Source organism: Eulemur rufifrons, chromosome 8 (genome assembly GCF_041146395.1).
Source record: "Eulemur rufifrons isolate Redbay chromosome 8, OSU_ERuf_1, whole genome shotgun sequence".
Lineage (NCBI taxonomy): Eukaryota > Metazoa > Chordata > Mammalia > Primates > Lemuridae > Eulemur > Eulemur rufifrons.
The window spans coordinates 109,439,458-109,461,206 of NC_090990.1; the positions used below are offsets into that span (position 1 = coordinate 109,439,458).

General features: G+C 40.5%; 1 protein-coding gene across 1 annotated transcript in view; it reads left to right on the plus strand.

The window, feature by feature from the left end:
- CD58 (CD58 molecule) overlaps nucleotides 1–20,770 on the plus strand; it is a 47,245-nt gene extending 26,475 nt beyond the window's left edge. Inside the window, exons 3-5 of the mRNA XM_069478921.1 lie at nucleotides 2,600–2,869; nucleotides 14,322–14,409; nucleotides 20,539–20,770. Coding sequence (XP_069335022.1) covers nucleotides 2,600–2,869; nucleotides 14,322–14,409; nucleotides 20,539–20,545 — 365 coding nt within the window. The 3' untranslated portion in view covers nucleotides 20,546–20,770. The remainder of the gene's footprint in view (nucleotides 1–2,599; nucleotides 2,870–14,321; nucleotides 14,410–20,538) is intronic.
- Nucleotides 20,771–21,749: the final 979 nt, after the last annotated feature.

The window sequence follows — 21,749 nt, forward strand, 5'->3', positions numbered from 1 at the left end:
GGGACTACAGGCATGTGCCACCATGCCCGGCTAATTTTTTCTATATATATTTTTAGTTGGCCAGATAATTTCTTTCTATTTTTAGTAGAGACGGGGTCTCGCTCTTGCTCAGGCTGGTCTCGAACTCCTGAGCTCCAGCGATCCGCCTGCCTCGGCCTCCCAGAGTGCTAGGATTACAGGCGTGAGCCACCGCGCCCGGCCGATTTCTTAAGTCTTTTAGCTCCTAGAAGAACTGTGGCCCAAGGTCACACAGCAAGCCAGGGACAAAGCTCAAACCTCTCGACTCCTGGTCAGTGACTCTTTTCATCGTGTCACACATCCTCCTGGAGAGCCTTGGCCTCCTGGAGTTGATTACTCACGGCCAGCAGCTTTGTGCTCTATCATAGCTAGCATCTGTTAAGCACTTACTCTGTGCAGGCACTGTGTGTTCATTCACATATGAATTATGTGTATCAACTCGTTTAACCCTCATCACAGTCTGATGGGGTAAGGACTATTTGTCTCCCCCTTGTAGAGAGGAGGGGACCTAGACATGGGGTGTCAAGTGGCTCTTAGTAAAGGAGCTGGGATATGAACCCAGGCTTCTGAGTCCGTGCTAAACACCATACCATTCCTTTTCGGAAGTGAGCTGGTTGAAGAATTTATATTTTATAAAATGGAGAAAGTAATTTGAAGACTGTCTCCCTGAATGTGTCCTTCTGTCCATCTGTCTCTCCATCCAGCCAGCGATACTTGTGAGGAGCCATCTGTGTGCCTTATATTGTGGTTGAAAGGTGAATAATACCTGGTCTTTGCCCTCCAGACATTCACAGTCTGGGGGGGCTCGTGATATATATGCCTCTGCTCAGCTCAGAAACTATTGGATGAAAGACTAGACACTGGCCAAACTAGCTCAACAAGTTATAATAGAATCTATAATGGGACAAACGGGCCACCCACATAATGGGACCCAGGAACTTGTATTTTTAACAAGCACCCTCAGTGGTTCTTAGGCACATTGAAATCTGAGCAGTGCTTCAAAGGAACATTTGTAACGAAGCAGAAAGCTTGGTTTTCTGCTCACGAGAAATGCCCAGCCTAGTTGCAGAGGCAGGTGTAAGTACGTGCAGTACTGAGAACAGGCATTTCTGTTCTCTTCTGGGGACACACAGGGTTCCTTAGAAATCCCCCAGGGGCTGCTGTGGGGGAAGGGTGGGTGATGGGGCCATAGGCAGCTGGGGGAGCAGGGCCCTAGGCTTTTTGAGTCAGCTAGCGTAGCTCCTTATCCATTTGGTTGGATTGCCACCTAAGATTTAATTTAAAGGTTTCCACTGCTTAAAACATGATTAAAAGTTCTTTCTGTTAAAGAAAACCTTAAGGCAGCATGTAAGGAGTTATGTGAATTAGACTAAACTTAAAAATTGAGGAAGCACCAAGTAAAAAGGGAAGTCAGCGTGTGACCTCTGGTCTCTAACAAGGCAGGCCGGGTACGTTATTTAACTGACTGAGAAAGAATTCAGGAGGAGGAGAACATGGGGGGAAGATTAGTTAAACACTTTTATTTTTTAGATTATTAATTGGAGTTTAAACATTCCTTTGTCTTAGAAAGCATCATTTTAAATGACAGCTTAGTATTTCATCATCTTGGTAAACCTTAATTTACCTTAATACCCTTTTTCGTAGATGTTTATAATGTATTGAAACTTTATTGTCGAAGTGATACCAGGACCACTGATGTATAATACATATATTTTCACATGTTTTTTCAAGTTTCTTGTGATTAATTGCTGAAGGAAAGTTAAGCTACGAGAAGGCATATGAATTAACAAATGAGTAACAGTACAAACTAATTAGTACTGAGGTTTTGGGGGGCGATAATGGCATAATGTGACATGTGAGCATCTTAACCCACCCCTGCAGGTCCAGGCTCCCTTAGCCAGTAGGAGGTGCTTTCTAGAGGAAGGCTGGGAGTGCGGCGTCTGGACTGGCAGGCCTGTAACACATGCTACGCCTCACTCTACCAGCAAGCTGGCCCGACCAACAGGCAGGGCCTGCAAGGCGCTGTGTAGCTCCACAGAACCTTTACAAAACCCCTCGAGTCAGATATGTTTTGGAATTATTTATTATTATTATTATTTTTACATTTTAGAAAGGTAACACAAGGTATTTTCTCTCTGCATATTAAACACCTCATTTAGTTATCGGGACCACCCTATGGTCAAGCACAGGAATATTTTTGTGGTGAAACAAACAAAAATGATTATGAATATTTGAGGTAAGTGAGAAAAAATAAAGTCTATAAATCCTTGTGTTACTTCAGATCAGGACTTGCAGATAAATGATTTGGGTACCAACTTGGGAAAAATATTTTGGCTTTCAGAGCCTTTTTTAATTTCAGAATTGAAGATAAGGGGTTTGGGACCCGAATGTGTTCTGTTCAGCTGTTACAGTTGAACAGGTAGAGCTGACCCAGCGGAGAGAGGGTTTGCACCCCTTGATGCTCAAGGAGGGGGTCTGCTCATCTTTCCGAGCTCAGAAGGAAGTTGGGAGCTCTTCATAAATTTGTAGATCGTGAGTCTGAATATTACTCTTTACTAAATATTACACTTTTTTTTCCCAGAGCCTATTTCATCTCTTACACTAACTTGTATGTTGATGGAGCAAAACATTACGGTCCAATGTGAGATCCCAGAGTATGACAACAGCCATCCAGGACTTCTAAAGTACTCATGGAATTGCCCTTCGGAACAATGTAAAGATAACTCAGCATCTGAAATGCATTTTGATATGGAAAGTGATCAGTCACAGAAAATACAATGCACTGTTAGCAATGAAGTATCCACAAAGACATCATCAATCACTTTGGCAACCTGTTTTGGCAAAGGCTTTGGTGAGTAAATAACTAAATGTGTTATGGTGGAGATAATATTTATCAGTGGGGTCTAAGACCAGTGGTAGTTTGTGGCTGCTAACATAAGGTTCACAAGTTAGAAGTGTGAAATGAGTTATAATTTCCACAGAAACCCCATTATAGATATAAAGCTAATCTTTTTTTTTTTTTCTTTAGCTCCTTCTGTGTTGAGCACCATTCTAATACATGTGTTAATTGATTCAGTCTTCACATCAATCCTCATACAACCCTATGGTTTAGATGCTAGTATTTATCCCTATTTTATGGTGAGAAACCAAGACACAGGGGGTTTAAGTTGCTTGCCCAAGGTTAATAGCTAGTAAGTGGCAGAGCCTGGTTTTGAATTGAGGCCATCTGGCTCCAAAGTCCACGTTCTTAACTGGTTACAATGCTGCTTTATAACATTTTTAATAATCATTATGTTCTTAAAGGTTTCACATGTGCTACAAAAACTTGCATGTGATATGTTTCTTTAGGCTAACATTAAGTTCATAGCATGACAATCTGTCTTAGATGTGGTTTTTTATGTTTAAGTATTATTTACATTTATAATTTTAATTATCTGTTTATGTTATTAATCTATCCCCAGTTTAACAAACAAAATGATCAGTGACTTGAAAGTCGTTTATTAAAATATAAAAGAAAAGATAAAAATAGTAAATACTATAATTCAGAATAATATTATATTAGGTTATTAAGTGTGGAATGTCTGATTTCCTTAAGTACTAAGTTTGACGGTTGATATCTTTGACATTTCACTTTGACACTTCTTGTTTTGTTTTGTTTTGTTTTATTGTGAAGGTACATCCTCATTCTTTCAAACACATGTTTTGGCTTGTGATTATCTTTCAAAAATCTTTTTTTAGAGCAATTTTTGTGAAACCATAGATAAGTCAAAAATTCATGTTATTTTGTTTTATAATTTATTTTTTATTTCAGAATATTATGGGGGTACAAATGTTTTGGTTACCTAAATTTCCCTTGTACCATTTGAGTCAAAGCCACACATGTGACCATCCCCCAGATAGCCTGCATTGTACCCATTAGTTATGAATTTACCCATCCCTTCCCCAACCCACCTTCTTAATTTCTGATGAATGTTACTTCTGTATGTACACATAAGTGTTGATTCATTAGTTTCAATTTAATGGTAAGTACATGTGGTGTTTGTTTTTCCATTCTTGTGACACTCCAGTTCCATCCAGGTTAATATGAGAGGTTCACCATTTTTTTTTTATGGCTGAGTAGTACTCCATGGTATACGTATACCACATTTTAGTAATCCACTCATGATTTGATGGGCACTTGGGTTGTTTCCACATTTTTACAATTGTGAATTGTGCTACTATAAACATTTGAGAGCAGGTGTTTTATTTTTATATAATATCTTTTTTTACCTTTGGGTAAATACTCAGTAATGGGATTGCTGGATCGAATGGTAGTTCTACTTTTCGTTCTTTGAGGTATCTTCATACTACTTTCCATAGAGATTGTACTAGTTTGCAGTCCTACCAGCCGTAAGCAAAAACTGAGGGAATTTGTCAAGAAAAAACCTGCCCTGCAGGAAGTACTCAGAACTGCATTATACACAGATAGAACAATAGACACCTACCAGTGTAAAATCCCCAAAAGCTAAACAAAAGCTAAAGGACAAAGCCCAGATACCATAATGGCTCAAGAGATTAATAAAAAAAAAAAAAAAAAAAAAGCAACAAAGTTCTACTCAATAGGAGGAACAGAAATCCACCCCATTTATCAATTCTTTCAATAAATGTGAATGGCTTGAACTCACAACTGAAAAGACATAGGCTGGCCGAATGGATAAAAAAAATACAAGCCAAGTATCTGCTGTCTCCAGGAAACACATCTAACCCACAAGGACTCATTCAGACTCAAGGTGAAGCAATGGAAAACAATATTCCATGCAAATGGAAACCAAAAGGAATCTAGTGTAGCAGTTCTCATGTCAGATGATATAGAATTCAAATTAACAAACGTAATGAAAGAGAAAGATGGTCATCATATAATGGTAAAGGGAACAATTCAACAAGATGACATAATAATTCTAGATATTTACATACCTAACACAGGTCCACTCAGAGTCATAAAGCAAATCCTATGATCTAAACAAAATGATAAACAGCAGCACCATGACAGCCAGGGACTTCAATACCCTTCTGACAGAACAGGACAGATCCTCCAAACAGAAAATAAACAAAGAAACAATGGACTTCAACAGAACTCTAGAACAAATGGGCCTAACAGACATTTACAGAACATTCTACCCCCAAACCACTCAATATACATTCTTCTCATCAGCTCATGGAACACCCTTTAAGATTGATCACATCCTAGGCCACAAAATATGTCTCAACAAATAAAAAAAAAAATAGGAATTATACTATGTATCTTCTCAGACCACAGTGGAATGAAATTAGAAATCAACTCCAACAGAAACATTCATCTCTACACAAAGTCATGGAAACTAAACCTACTGCTGAATAATAGTTGGGTCAAGGAGGAAATTAAGATGGAAATAAAAATATTCTCTGAACTAAATGATAAAGGGCACAAAAGTTATCAAAAATCTGTGGGATACAGCTAAAGCAGTCCTGAGGAAAATTCATAGCCATAAATACCCGTATCCAAAAAGCAAAAGATCACAAATCAACAATCTAATGAATCATCATCTCAAGGAACTGGAAAAGGATACCAAATGCACCAGAAGAAGAGAAATAACCAAGATCAGAGCAGAGCTAAATGAAATCGATAAAAAAGAACTATACAAAAGATTAATGAAACAAAAAGTTGATTCTTTGAAAAGATAAACAAAACTGACAGGCCTCTTGCTAGATTAACCAGAAGCAGAAAAGAAAAGACTCTAATAAGCTCAATCAGGAATGAAAAAGGAGAAATTACAGTTGATATCACAGAAATACAAAATATCATCTCTGAATATTATAAAAATGGGTATGCACATAAACTTGAAAATATGGAGGAAATAGACAAATTCTTAGAAACACACAGCCTCCCTAGGCTTAATTAAGAAGAAATATAATCCCTGAACAGTCCAATATCAAGTATGAAATTGAAGCAGCAATAAAAAATCTTCCGGCAAAAAAAGTCCCAGATCAGATGGTTTCACAGCTGAATTTTACCAGACCTACAAAGAAGAACCAGAATGAAACTTCTCAAAGCATCGATGTACGATGTGTTCATTCGCCACATCCTTCCCAAACACTTCACTGATATTTGGAGCTGTCTGAGCTGCACTGGTTCCACGACAGAACTCACATTCAAAAATAATGTTGATTCTGCCGATCCACGAGCATGGTATGGTTTCCCATCTGTTTACATCCTCTGCTATTTCTTTCCTCAGTGTTTCATAGTTCTCCCTGTAGAGGTCTTTCACCTCCTTAGTTAAGTATATTCCTAGGTATTTTATTTTCTTTGTTGCTATTGTGAAAGGTATTGAGTCTTTGATTTGGTTCTCAGCTTGACAGTTGTCGGTGTATGTGAATGCTACTGATTTGTGTACATTGATTTTGTGACCTCAGACTTTGCTGAATTTATTTATCAATTCCAGTAGTCTTTTGGCAGAATCTTTGGGGTTTTCTAGATATAAGATCATATTGTCAGCAAAGAGTGATAGTTTGACCTCTTCTGCCCCTGTTTAGATACCCTTGATGCCCTTCCTTTGTCTGATTGCTCTGGCTAGGACTTCCAGCACTGTGTTGAATAGAAGTGGTGATAGCAGGCAACCTTGTCTGGTTCCAGTTCTAAGTGGGAATGCTTTCAATTTTTCCCCATTCAGTATGATGTTGGCTGTGGGTCTGTTGTGTATGGCTTTTTATCATTTTGAGGTAAGTCCTGTTTATGCCTCTTTTGTTAAGTATTTTTATCATAAAAGGATGCTAGACCAGGCGCGATGGCTCATGCCTGTAATCCTAGCACTCTGGAAGGCCAAGGTGGGAGGATCTCTTGAGCTCAGAAGTTCGAGACCAGCCTGAGATAGAGTGAGACCCTGTCTCTACTAAAAACAGAAAAATTAGCTGGGCGTGTTGGTGCACACCTGTAGTCCTAGCTACTCAGGAGGCTGAGGCAGGAGGATCTCTTGAGCCCAGGAGTTTGAAAGAAAATAAACACTTTTTATTATTAAATAATGGTGATTCATCTTTCTTTTACATTTTCCCTCAAATTGCTAATTCACATTACTAATTTCTGATGGAGCAGACTTCAAAGCAAGGAAGGTTAGGAATAAAGAGGGGTATTATATAATGAGAAAGAGGTCAATTGTCTAAGAAGACATAATGATTCTTAATGTGTGTGCACCTAACAATAGTGTCAAACTATGTGAGGCAAAAGCCAAAAGAACTAAATTTGTGGGATGCAGGGAAAGCAGTGCTTAAAGGGAAATTTATAACATTAAGTGCATATGTTAGAAAAGAATAACTCACGCCTGGAGCTCTGACTTGGGGGGAAAGGCGGTACAGGAGCAACGTATGTAACCTGCAATTCTGTATCCCCCATAACAAGATGAAATAAAAAAAAAAAAAAAGAAAGAAAAGAAAAGAATAACTGAAATCAATAATTTCAATTTCCACTCTAGGAAACTAGAAAAAGAAAAGAAAATTAAATTCAAAATAAATAGTAAGAATTAGAACAGAAATCACTGAAATTGAAAACAGAAAATTAATGGAGAAAATTAACAAAACCAAAAGCCTGTTCTTTAGAGAGATGAATAAAGCCAATAAGCTTCTGGCCAGGCTAGCTACAAAAATAAAAAATAAATAAAATAAAAAAGGGGGGAGGCATGCATTACAAATACTGAAAATGAAAGAGGAGACATTAATCCAGATCCTATGGACATTAAAATGATAATAAAAAATACTAAAAACAACTCTGTGCCCACAAATTTGATAACTTAGATGAGATAAACCAATTCCTTGAAAGAGACAGGAAAAAATAGACATAAGAATGCGTCTGTGTCTATTAAAGAAATTGAATCGATAATAACCTTCCAAAACAGATAGCACCAGACCTATATGGACTCACTGGTAAATTCTAGCAAATATTTAAGGAAGAAATTATACAAATTCTCTGTAATCTCTTTCAGAGGTTAGAAGCAGAGGTGATACTTCCTAATTCATTCAGTATTACCCTAATACTAAAACCAGACGACAATATAAGAAAATAAAACTACAGACCAATATCTCTCATGAACACAGATGTAGAAATCCTTAACAAAATATTAGCAAACAGAATCCAACAGTGTATAAAAAGAACTATACATCATGACTAAGTAGGATTTATCTCAAGTATGCAAAGCTGGTTCTGCATAAGAAAATCAATTAATGTAATCCATCACATTTACAGGCTAAAAAAGAAAGATCACACAATCATACCAATAGATGTAGAAAAGACATTTGACAAAAATCCAACACCTATTCATGACCAAAAAAAAAAACAAAACAAAACACCTCTCAGTAAAGTAGTAATAGACGGAAACTTTTTCAACTTGTTAACAAATGTCTACAAAAAAATCCCTACAACTAAACATCATCTGTAATGGTGAGAAATTTGAAGCTTTCCTACTAAGATCAGGAACACGGCAAAGAGGTCCCCTCTCCCCAATCCTTTTCAACATTGTACTGGAAGTTAATAGCTAGTGCAATACGAGAAGAAAAGGAAATAAGAAGTACACAGATTGGAAAGGAAGAAATTAAACTGTCTTTGTTCACAGATGACATGACCATCTATGTAGACAATCCAAAAGAACTGACCAAATAACTCCTAGAACGAGTAAGTGATTATAGCAAGTTTGCAGGATACAAGGTTAATATACAAAAGTCAATTGCTTTCCTATATACCAGCAATGAACAAGTGGAATTTGAAATTAAAAACACAATACCATTTACATTAGTACCCCAAAGATGCAATACTTAGGTATAAATCTACCAAAATATGTACCAGATCTATATGAGGAAAACTACAAAACTCTGAGGGACAAAAATCAAAGAATTAAATAAATACAGAAGATCATGTCCATGGATAGGAAAACTTAATATTGTGAAGATGTCAGTTTTCCCCAACTTGATCTATAGATTCAGTGCAGTCCCAATCAAAATCCCAGTAAGTTATGTATGGATATCAACAAACTGATTCTAAAGTTTATATGGGCAGAAAAAAGGTCCAGAATAGCCAACAATATTAAAGGAGAGAAACAAAGTTGGAGGACTGATACTACCCAACTTCAAAACTTACTATAAAGCTGCACTAATCAAGACAGTGTGGTATTGGTGAAAGAATATACAAACGTATCAGTGCAACAGAATAGAGAGACCAGAAATAGACCCACATAAATATAGTCAACTGCTCTTTGACACAGGAGCAAAGGCAATACAATGGAGCAAAGATGGTCTTTTCAACAAACAGTACTGGAACAACTGAACATCCACATGCAAAAAAATGAATCTAGACACAGACCTTACACCCTTTACTAATTTTACACAAAATGAATCACAGACCTAAATATAAAATGTAAAACTATAAAACCCCGAAAAGATAACATAAGAGAAAACCTAGATGACCTTGGATATTGTGATGGTTTTTTAGATACAACTCCAAAGTCATGATCTATGAAAGAAATAATTGATAAGCTATATTTTATTAAGATTAAAAACTTTTGGGCCGGGTGCGGTGGCTCACGCCTGTAATCCTAGAACTCTGGGAGGCCGAGGCGGGTGGATCGCTCAAGGTCAGGAGTTCGAGACCAGCCTGAGCAATGAGCGAGACCCCGTCTCTACTAAAAATAGAAAGAAATTATCAATAAAAAAAAAAAAAGATTAAAAACTTTTGCTCTGTGAAAGACAATTTCAAGAGAATGAGAAGACAAGCCACAGCCTGGGAGAAAATATCTGCAAAAGATACATTCAATAAAGGACTGTTACCCAAAATATACAAAATATCTTTTAAAACTCAACAGTAAGAACATGAACTATTTGATTATAAATGAGCCAGAGACCTTAACAGACACCTTACCAAAGAAGATATACAGATGGTAAATATATGGGCATATGAAAAGAAGCTTTGCATCATATGTCATCAGGAAAATGCAAATTATAACAACAAGATACCAACTGCACACCTATCAGAATGGCCAAAATCCGAAACACTTAAAGTACCAAATGTTAATGAGGATGTGGAGTAATAGGAACTCTCATTCATTGCTGGTAAAATGAATGATAATGGCATGGTTATGCTTTGCAAATAATCCTTATCTTTTGGAAATGTATACTGAAATATTTATGGCTTAGATATTATACTCCCTAGAGTAAAACAGACAGGGGTCCACGTCTCTATTTCCTTCATGGCAAGTGGGGAGGAGAGAAGGAGAAGGTAGAACACAGTTCTTCCCTGTAAGGATTAACCCAGTGAGACACATGTCACTTCCAGGCACATCCCCTTGGCCAGATTGAGTTTGTGGCCATACCTAGCTTAGGGAGGCTGGGGAATGTAATATTTAGCTGTCTGGCCATGTCCCCAGGTAAAACACAGCAGTTCTATTACCAAAGGAAAGAGGAGAGATTGGTTATTTGGGAGAAATAGACACTTCTACCATAGCATACTACTAAATGAATATATAGTTGACCCTTAAACAACACAGGTTTGAACTGTGCGGGTCCACTTATACACAGACTTTTTCCATGAATACAGTTGGCCCACCATCGGCGGGTTCTGCATCCTCAACCAAATGCAGATTGAAAATACAGTATTCACAGTTGCAAAACCTGTGTATACAGAGGGCCAACTTTTCATATCTGCAGGTTCCACAGGGCCAACTGTGGGACTTGAGTATGTGTGGATTTTGCTATCTACTGGGGATCCTGAACTATAATCTCCCGAAGATACTGGGGAATGATTGTAATTTGTACTATTTTAAAACATAAAATAGAAAAAAAATTTAAAGAATGATATAAATAATAAATATAATCAAAGGTTCTAATTTTTTCATCTAATTGATCATCTTATGTACCCCTTGGGTTGCATACATTTCATTTGGAAACAGTAAGAAAGAGAACATGTTGTCTTGGATTGGAGTGGTAGCCATGGTGGCTGGGAGAAGTGGTTCAGTTCAGGATACATTTTGGAAATAGAGCCCAGAGGTTCTGTTAATCATTTGTGTTGGGAAGAGGGGTGTCTAATAAATACTCAAGTGACCCCTAAAATTCTGGCCCGAATGGCTGGATGAATCATGTTACCATTACTGAGACTGGAAAGGCTGTGGGACAGCAGATGTATGGACAAAATAAAAAGTTTGGTTTTTGATATGTTAAGCTTGAGATCCTGTTAGGTTTCAAATGGAGACATCAAGTCAAGTAAGGCACTTAGACTTACGAGTCTAGGTCTCTAGTGTATAGTCAGGGCTGGAGACATAAATCTGGGCATAATCGGGGTATAGTAGGCACGTGAAGCCATGGGACTAGATGAGATCACCTAGAGCAGATGTCAGAGAGAGGTGTACTGGGACTGAGTCTTGGGGACTCCAGCATTTAGAGGCCGTTAAAAAGAAGAGGATCCAGCAAAGCGGGTGAAAGGGTTTCTAGTAAAGTAGAAAGAAAACTCTGAGAGTATGTTACCTGAGAAGCCAAGTGAAGAGGGAATGATCAACTGCCAATGCAATGTACAGGCCAAGAAGGAAGAACAGAGAATTAAGAACTTGTGTTATTTGTTAACAAGAGAACTTGTTATTCTCTCCCTAAATACTTGCAGTCTATCTCAAAGATGCCAGCATCTGGCATCATCCCATGGAAGAGAGCTTTTTGGAAGGAACCGTATCAATTCGAATTAAATTCATCTGCATAAAATTGAAGAAAAAACATAGCAGGGCTTAAAAGTCAAGATTACTTCTTTCACATTAAAAAAAATGGAGATAGGTAGCCCTGGGCATATTGCTGCTTTATGAAGTTATCAGAGACCCAGGTGCCCTCTGGGTCTGCTGCCTTCCCCAGGCTATGGCTGCTGGAGTTTGCCCAGCACATTGCATTTCTGGCAACAGGGACCAAAAAGTGGAGAATGCCATGCTTATCCTTCTTTGGAGACTTTTGAGAAATACCATAAAACTTTTCTTACATCTCATTGCCCAAAACTTAGTCACATGTCAAACCTAAGCTACAAGAAAGGCTGAGAAATTAATCTTTTAGTTGAATGGCTTTGTGCCTGGCTGGAAATCTGAATTTTGTTACTAAAGAGGGGAGAATGGATTTTTGGGGGGTGACTGGGAGTTTCGGGCCAGAGTCCTCTCAAATCCAACCAGTTGGTGACATGACTGCGTATTTGTTCCTAAGAAAAGGGAAGAGTATGTGTTCGTCCTCTTATTCTCATTTGTTCATTCACTTTTCTCTCTACTCTACCCCGCCTCCCATGTGCACATCATACTTGCTGTGAGTGGCTTTTCCTCCGGCCCTTAGCAGTGCGTTTTGAATATTTTCACTTATCCTTACCTATTCTGCTTTTGGATTTTCAATAGCTGGGTAGAGACCAACTCATGACCATACCATAGTTTTCTGTTGAGGACACTTAGGTCATTTTAGCTTTTATGGTATTGTATGTAAGGTTTCAATAAATATCTCTGTGCCTCTTTGGGGTGTAGAGAAGGACACACATCATTGATAATTTCTACAGGATAACATATTAGAAATAAAATTACAGAGTCAAAGGATATAAATAAAGATACTGGCCGGGCGCGGTGGCTCACGCCTGTAATCCTAGCACTCTGGGAGGCTGAGGTGGGCGGATCGTTTGAGCTCAGGAGTTCGAGACCAGCCTGAGCAAGAGCGAGACCCCATCTCTACTAAAAATAGAAAGAAATTATATGGACAGCTAAAAATATATATAGAAAAAATTAGCCGGGCATGGTGGTGCATGCCTGTAGTCCCAGCTACTCGGGAGGCTGAGACAGAAGGATCGCTTGAGCTCAGGAGTTTGAGGTTGCTGTGAGCTAGGCTGACGCCACGGCACTCACTCTAGCCTGGGCAACAGAGTGAGACTCTGTCTCAAAAAAAAAAAATAAATAAATAAAAATAAATAAATAAATAAAGATACTAATAACATCTACTCAATAGGTTAGTGACAATATGTAACTACTGTTTCTTAAGGGCAGCTACTCTAAGAAATAGGTATGTTTATTAGTCCTGTTTATAGTTACCCTGTAAGGAAACTGTGGCACTAAGAGGTTGAGGCACTTGCCCAACATTGTAATGATTTAGTGAGACTATAGGCGCATCACTTAGCACAGTGCCTAGCTGCTTCAGGATAAATATTTTTAAGGCTCGTCATATACAACTGCCCAATTGCCCTACCAAACACATGATGCCAAGTTATGCTTCCACTGGCAGTGAAGGACGGTCAGAAACAAGCCTTCTTGTGGAATATTTGCTTCTTTTAATAAATAACACAGGGCCTTATATGTATCAACCTTGTGCATGTATGTTCATTTAGAAATAGTTGATTCTTGTTATTCACAGTAGTTATGTTCTATAAAGACATCTTGAACACTGAAATAGCGGGTACTGAACCATTGTGCCTAGGGGAGATGCAAGGTCAGGTTCCTGTGAGCCTCTGGTCAAAACATTTTTGTTAGTGATCAGATCTTAACCTTGTTTTATGTGTGTTTTTGTTTAAAGACACCTTAATAGACATTGTTGATTCATCAATATTGTTTTTTTTTGTTTTTTTTTTTTTTATTTTTTTTGCAAGTTAAAAACAATAGTTTCATATTTTTTCCCCACCCCCCCTTTCCCGAGTCAGCACCTTCAAGTGTTACCACTCCCCAAACGGTGCGCAATGCACTCATTGTGTAGGCATACCCCCATCCCCTCCCCCACCCCCCACCTCAGTCTGATGTCCAATTGGTGTCGTTCCCAGATTTGTATTTAGGTGATGTGATTCATCAATATTGAACTCACAGCCCACGGCACTATAACCCATGCCTAAGTGAAGCTTATCTAACACATGTATTTTCTCCATAAGGCACATCACAGCCTTCTTGCACGTAGGAATACTAGTCTGTATTTCACTATGCTTCAGGCCATTTTAAACAGTGAAATTACCAAAAAAAAAAAAAAAGAAAAAAAGCATAAAAGTACAAAATCATGCCACTAAATAGACTGCAAATAGGACGCTTGTTTGCAGTATAAGAGCTGAAACAAGAAGGCAGCCTTGTTCCACCCCAGCTGGGAATGTGCATATGGGTGACACATTTTTTGCTACTGTGCTGCCTGAAAATGACTGCTGTGGGTATTGATTTGGGGGTTGCAAATAAATTGTGGCAAGAAGTCCAATTGTAAGTAGGAATCTGCAAATAAGGAGAATCAACTGTATCTCTGTTTTGGTCAATTAAGCCAGTTGAATTTCTTTTCTTTTTTTACAGATTTTTCAAGGAACAGGATTTTTCTAGCTATATCAGTAGTGTTTGTACTGATTGTATCAATTCTTCTTTTGTTCTATTTGGCTACAAGGTATGTATGCTTTTTTAAAAATTTAGTTTTCAAACTTGAATTTGATTTTCAAGGGCCAGAATATAGTTTGAAAATGAAAACCAACTCTGAAATTTTAGATATTTGAAAAGAAGGAAAAACTTTTTTGTTTTACTTGTTGTCTGGGGTTGCTGACCGTGCCAGGTTTCTGCATTATCTTTTTTTTTGAGCCAGAGTCTCACTCTGTTGTCTGGGCTAGAGTGTTGTGGCATCAGCCTAGCTTACAGCAAAAATCAAACACCTAGGCTCAAGGGATTCTCCTACCTCAGCCTCCCAAGTAGCTGGGACTACAGGCACTCACCACCATGCCCAGCTAATTTTTTTTTGTTTGGGGTCTCACTCTTGCTCAGGCTGTTCTCAAACTCCTGACCTCAAGGGATCCTCCCACGTCGGCCTCCCAGAGTGCTGGGATTACAGGCGTGAGCGCCTAGCCAATTCTGCACTATCTTAAGTGGAATAAATCCTTGGGCCACAGAGAAGTTTATAGGCCTGGGAACACAGCCTAATACCCCTGGACCTGTTTCATGGTCTCCTTTTATCCCTGGTACACTTCAACATATAGTTATACTTCTTGTCCCCAAGCCAGAGTTTGCTAAAGACCTCTTTCTCGTGGCTGCCTTTATGTTATAATTCCATATCTTATAGCCTAGGGGTCTCCCAGGTAGGAAAGGAGGTTTTTGTTGAGTTGAGTGACTTTAAGTGGATAATAATTATGCTGGTATTACTTCCTGAGCCTTTCTCAGTCCCCCCAGACATCTTGGGCCAGCCATACAGCTTAGAGAACTGGTGACCTGTTCCCAGCCTGTTCTTTTCTGGTGACAAGGAACCCCTCTTAAGTCCAAAGGACATGGACCAGGCTGTAAATTTGAAGAGTAGATGTTCTTGATGCCTCAGCAGTTTCCATATCAGCCTTAACCAAAAGGAAATTTGCTAGGCTAATTTGTCACTCCCATAGAGAATGCTGAAGGGTAAACTTTCTATAAGGTCGTAGCATCTGAGATCCATGCTTTTTCACACTTGTGTCTTGAATCAAGTTTGCAAACTAGATTCCAGTTCACTAGCCAAATGTTTCTTACTTAAATATAACATTTAATTAACTAAAACTAAATTTAAAATTCATTCCTCAGTCACACTATCCACATTTCAAGTGCTCAGTAGCAATATCTAGCTAGTAGCTACCGTATCAGATAGCTCAGATATGGAATAATTTTATCACTGCAGAAAGTTCTCTTGGTCAGTGCTAACATAGACTATTTTGGGATATTGGTGCTAGAATCTAATTTCCTGAGGATGCCATTTTTATATTATAGGTTGCAAATACCATGAAGACCCCTAAGTATTAGATCATTAAATATGAAATGTCTGATTTCAAATCAAAAATGTAATTTATTATATCTCAAACAAGAAGCAGTACAATTAATCAAAGTATGTGCCTAAATTGTCAACACAGTTATGCCATCTTAATGGTAGCTTGTTTACGCCAGCAGTGAAGGAGCCTGGAGAGTGAGTGGCAATGAAATCACAAAAGGCTTTTCTACAGCTTGTTGAGAATTGAATATTTTTCCTTGCAAGAAGTGGTCCAAAGCCTGGAAGAAGTGGTAGTCAGTTGGTGCAAGGTCTGGTGAATACGGTAGATGACAGAGAGTTTTCAAGTCTGAACAATGCTGCTGTAGTTTGAGCAGCATTGTTTGTGCAACATGTGGTTGCGCATTGTCTTGCAAGAAGATTGGCCTGTCTCTATTGACCAATCTCGGCTACTTACTCACAAGCATCCTCATCAGTTAGTACAACTGGTGGCAGTAGACATCTGTTGTAATCGTCTGACCAGGTTTCATGAAGCTATCGTGGATAATACTGGCATTAGACCACCGAACAGACACCATTAGCTTTTTTTTTAATGAATATTCGGTTTTGGACTGTGTTTCAGCACTTCTTTGTCCATCTCTTGTGCTGAATGCTTGGATTGTCAAAAAGAATCCATTTTTCATCACATGTAACAATATGGTGTAGAAATGGTTCGCTTTTATGTCATGACAGCAAAGGAAGGCAAGCTTCAAGATGATTTCTCTTCTGATGCTAGTTTAATTCATGCGGTACTCTTCTATCCAGCTTCTTTACCTTGCCCATTTATTTCAAATGGTCCAATATTGTTGGAATAGTAACATCAAACCTTGCTGCTAATTCATACGTAGGTTGAGATGGATTCGCTTCCACTGCAGCTTTTAGCTCATCATTATCCACCTTGGTCTCAGGTCACTCACATGGCTCATTTTCAAGATTAAAATCACCAGAATCACCAGAAAGAAACTTCTTAAACCATTGACATAATTGTGCGTTGATTAGCAAGATCCTTCCCAAACACTTCGTTGATATTTCAAGCTGTCTGTACTACATTGGTTCTAAAAAAGAACTCATATTCAAAAATAACACAAATTTTTGAGTTATCTGAAGTCGAAATTTTTGATATTTGTCTATGGTTCCACCAAAATTGCTCTAAAAAATGTGAAGGATAATGACAAGACAAAAATGTGCATTTGAAAGACTGAGGATGTACCTTCACAATAAAAATAAAACAAAAAGTGTCAAAGTGAAATGTGTGTGTGGGGACACTATCTCAGTGACCAAAATGGTAGCCGTGAGCCACATGTGCCTATGGAGCACTTGAAATGTGGGGGCAAAATACAATGTACTATGAGTATAAAATGCACAGCAAATTTCTAAGACTTGGTATAAAAAAAGAATGTAAAATATCTTATTAATAATGTTTGTATTGATTACAAGTTGGGATGATAATATTTTTGATAGTTTAGTTAAATGAAATGCCTTATGAAAATTCACCTGTTTCTTTTTACTTGGTAATGTGGTTACTAAAAATTTGAAACTGCTTATGTAGCTTGCATTATCTTTCTATGGAGCAGCACTAGTCCAAACCTTTTTAGCCTTCTCTTCATCTTTAGCCTTATGCACAAGGAGCTATAAAATTAACTATTTTATCAACCGTTTTTGTTTGTTTTTCTGTCACGTTCTGACCAATTTTTGAATAACTCTTTGGACCAATTCTGTAGCCAGTTTGATTAAAACGTTTAGAATAGTAGGAAATCCCAGCTTGACAGGGCTGTGGTTTAGTTTTCCAAATTCATATCTCTAACAGGCAGTCAAAAACCTTAGATTTCAGCTTCTTTTTTCAGTTCTTTAATTGAGATGAAATCTCCTTCATTTTAGGTATTCTGAAATGTGGTAGCTAGACAAAACCAGTTAAATACCCTGGAGATTATGCACGGCATGTGAGCACAAGAGCAGCCCTGCTATAGAGTGCTAACTACCTGGGGAGCCAGGTTATATTCATTTATTGGTTGCCTTGTACAATAATGAGAAGTAGCATCAGCAGATGTTCTAACCGTGGTTTATTAAGTACCAATGGTGTGCCATGCACTGTGCTAGCCTCTTTCCATATGTCACCCCTTTGAACCCTCTCAATGAGCCTTGCGGGGGAGATAGCATTATTCCTTGCTTAGAGAAAATGCGTGTGCTGCTCGGAGAAGGCGAGTAAGATATCAAGGCTACATTGCTAGTAAGTGGTAGAGCTGGGATTCAAATCCAGGTCTCTGGACGCCAAGAGTTATACTGTTAACCACTGTGATATACTCCTTCCATCTTCTTTCCCAGGAAAAGTTAGATCAAGGATCGGGTTCACATCAGGAGCCAGGATCAGAATTGGGCCCATAGTCACGAACAAAAGATAGGACACGAATTAATAGCAGCAATATTGGTTTCGTAAACTGCCATAAGGATGCTCCAGAAGGCTCCCTCCTGGCCAATCCCACTGGTGGTCAGGAGGCAGGGGCCCAGGAGTGGGGCGCTGAGGGATGTGGGGAAGAGGCAAGGGCCCCGGAGTGGGGCGCTGAGGGATGCAGGGAAGAGGCAGGGGCCCAGGAGTGGGGCGCTGAGGGATGCGGGGAAGAGGCAGGCCCAGGGTGGCACAGGGCAGGAGAGGGAGCAGTGAGTGTGGAGGGGTGAGAGGAGCATGGGGCTGGACTGGCAGGCCGGGCCAAGCTGAGACATTGCAGCTGGGGCAGGCTGACACATTGTGGGAGGCTTGCCCAGGGGGTTGAGTCATTCTGTGGGGAGAAACACAGAGTTTTTTTTTTTTTTTTTTTTTTTTTTTTTTTGCAGAGCCATGGTTTAGTAAGATCACTCTGCCAGCACAGCATAGAACGAGTTAATAGACAGGAGACTGGAGTTGGGGACACTGGTTAGTGGATTAATGAAATAATCCAGCCAAGCAGAGGAGTGAGTGTGGTGGTGGCAGGAATGAAAATGCAGGGCTAGGTCTGAGGAAAACTGTAGTGGTCCTATTAACAGAACTCAGGACGCAGGCTCTGGGGCCAAACTCCCTGGGTCCAAATGCCAGCTCCGTCTCTCACAGGCCTCAGACAAGTCACTTAAACTATCTGTGCCTTCGTTGTCTTGTGTGGAAAATGGGCATAACGATAGTGCAGAAGTAACAGTGATAGTGTAGATAACAATAGCAGAGAAATAACAATGTGCAGAAATATATTAACATAAGTAAAATGCTTAGGATAGTGACTGGTTCATTCTAGTGTTCAGTGTTAGCTATTCTGATTATTATTATGATATTAGTATTCAAGAAAGAAAATCAAAGCAACAGGAATTTTGACCCTGGTGCCTAGAAGGTGATGGCGCTAGCAAGTGTAGCAGAGGAGTCAGACAGGAATCTTCTTGGGAAGAAAAACGATGCACCTGAGTTTGGGTGCTGGTGCATTGCTTGGGTAGTAACGTCCAGGCACAGAACTGGACATGCAGGTTTCAGGCCCGGGGCTGGGGTTACAGAGTGGGGAGCGTCGCCATCAGGCCAGCAATTGATGTCCTGAGCATCTGAGGTCACCAGGAAAGAAAAGCCAGGTGCCCTCGGGTGGTGGGGAGAGGCAGAGGAGCCAGGACTGGAGGAGCAAGTCCAGCAGGAGAGCGGGAGCACTTGTTAGTGATCCCCAGGGGGAGGCTACGTGTCAGAGCTGCAGAGAGACAGAGGGGACTGAGTGGTTGGTTAAGGCCTTGGCTCTGCTGCGTGAGTGGCTGGTGTGGGGACGAAGAAAGGATCGCTGCGCGCGGCGGGGCCCTGGGCGCCGGGGCACCGATGGATGGGCCATGAGGTCTCCTTTCTCCTCAGTTGCCCGGGGGAACAGTGCTCAGCTTCCCCAGGGAAACCGAGCTGGAGAAGCAGGCTTGAGTCCTTGGCAGTAGGTGACGCTGGCTGTGGGGGTGCGTGAGGAGGCCCTGGGAGAAGGCAGGGGGCCGAGAGGGCGCTCGGCTGCGCCAGGCGCCGCTCCCCGCAGTCCTGTGAGCCCCTGCTGGTCCGAGGAGCATTGCCCGCTTCCTTTATCCCCGTCTCAGAAATTCTCAGCACCTGTTGCTTCACATCCAGCGAGGTTCCTGACGGGAAAACTTCTAATTTGCTTCCCTTTACCTCACCCCTGTGACCACAGCACTAATTTTTCATGAATTTTCTTTACCAATGGAATACGAACGCTTGGGGAACTCTGGCCTGGTCTGGTTTGCGGGCTCCGTGGAAATACACAGACCGCGGGGAAGGCAAGAGACCGAGAAACGGACCTCAGTTTGGAGGGGTTTGCCCAGGCAGGGCTGCGGCTCCGCCTTTTGGCTGGTCTCCTCTGAGCTAGCGCGAGGTTGTTCTGTCATTGTCACCAAGGTGACTAAACAGGAAGAAAAGTTTGAGGTGGGAAGAAAACCATGCCCAGGAGTTTCATGTGGCAAAGAAGGAAATAACCGTTAGAAAGCAGTGACAGTTTGCATATGAGTCTCACAGTCTCAGCTGTTACTGGCTAATTTCAGGGATGAGCCTTGAGACAGTTAGTGCTACATACTGCAGGCCGGGACTCAAGGTGCCATCCCCTGAGGGCTCAAGCCATTCATTCTCCCCTCATCTGTGCTCTCTGGCTCCTTTGCCTTTGATGAGTTTATTACAAAAGGTTTACTCACATTAAAATAGCAGCCCAGGTTGACTTTTGATAATTGATACGATTGATAATTTTACAAGTTACTAATATGACTTTTTTTTTCCATTCATAACAGAAGATGAAGCCAAAGGTGTCAAAACTAAATTATTTTTAAAAGCCATCTGATTTCCCATTTGAGAATTGTACCTTTTGAAGGAAACTGTGCAAGCCTTTGAAGAAACCTTCATCAGCAGCTATACTTTTTAGAAGAAATAACAACGAACAACTCTACCATCAGCATATTATAAGATTGGGTGCTTGCTTTCTTATCACTAAATTGTTTTTACTGGCAGAGAAGCATCTGTTAATAAAACTGTAAATATGTACATACATAACTAGATGGTTTCACTATTTTTTTCCTGTTAAGATAGACAAGTAAGAGTCACATACCTTTTGAGAATCTACACTCCATTTCTTTTTTGCTTTGGGGGAAAGCTGATTCATTGCAGGATCAGTCGTGGAGAGAGGGAGCAGATGGACCCCATACTGGGTCCACGGCTGTGGACGGGACGCAAGTGAGCACACGGGTCTTCTCTTCTGTTGGGAAGACCAGATCACCACCATCCCATGCAGTTGCGTAACGTGGGCGGGGCAGGAGACTTAGCCCACTTAGTCTGTTGTGTTAGCTGGCTGTCATATTGGGGGTAAACAGCAGACGACACTTGAGCAACCGTAAAGTCATACACAAATACACAACGGCAGCCACCGTGTGAACCAGAGTCACGCAAATGCCCGAGCTCCTGAGTCCCCGGGACTCCTGTCGTGTGGGAGTCTGCCACCTGAAAGAGGACGTACGTGTGCTGCACTCCAAGGTAGGCCTGAGAAGAAGGGGGCCTTGGGAGACGTGTGTTCTAAGACAGCCTCCATCTGCGCTCCCTGTGGCCCCTAGCAAGAATGAGGGAGGGGCCCCGGAGCCCTGCATACTGCTGAGAAGACCCACATCTCTCCCTTCCCCACCTCGGGTGGCACAGCTTCCTATCTGAGTCTGTCCCAGATGAATCTTACCAAGCCCTGTATTCCAGGCCCTGTGGGATGCCCAGGACTCCCATGGAGTCCCCCGGTAGCCCTGTGTGTGACCCCATCATCCCTCAATCCAACATTCCCTATATCCTCTTCTTTGCACGTCTCCTTCACCTTTCTGTTCTAATTGAACCTGGCTCTCCGTGAAGCTGCCTGCCAGAGTCCTCTCAAGGGGTAGCTGTTTTCTTTCCTGTACCCCTTGCATGTGGGGCCCAGAGGGAGGGCAGGCGTCCTCCTCACTCCTCTCTGCTTCCAGACCGTTGCTCC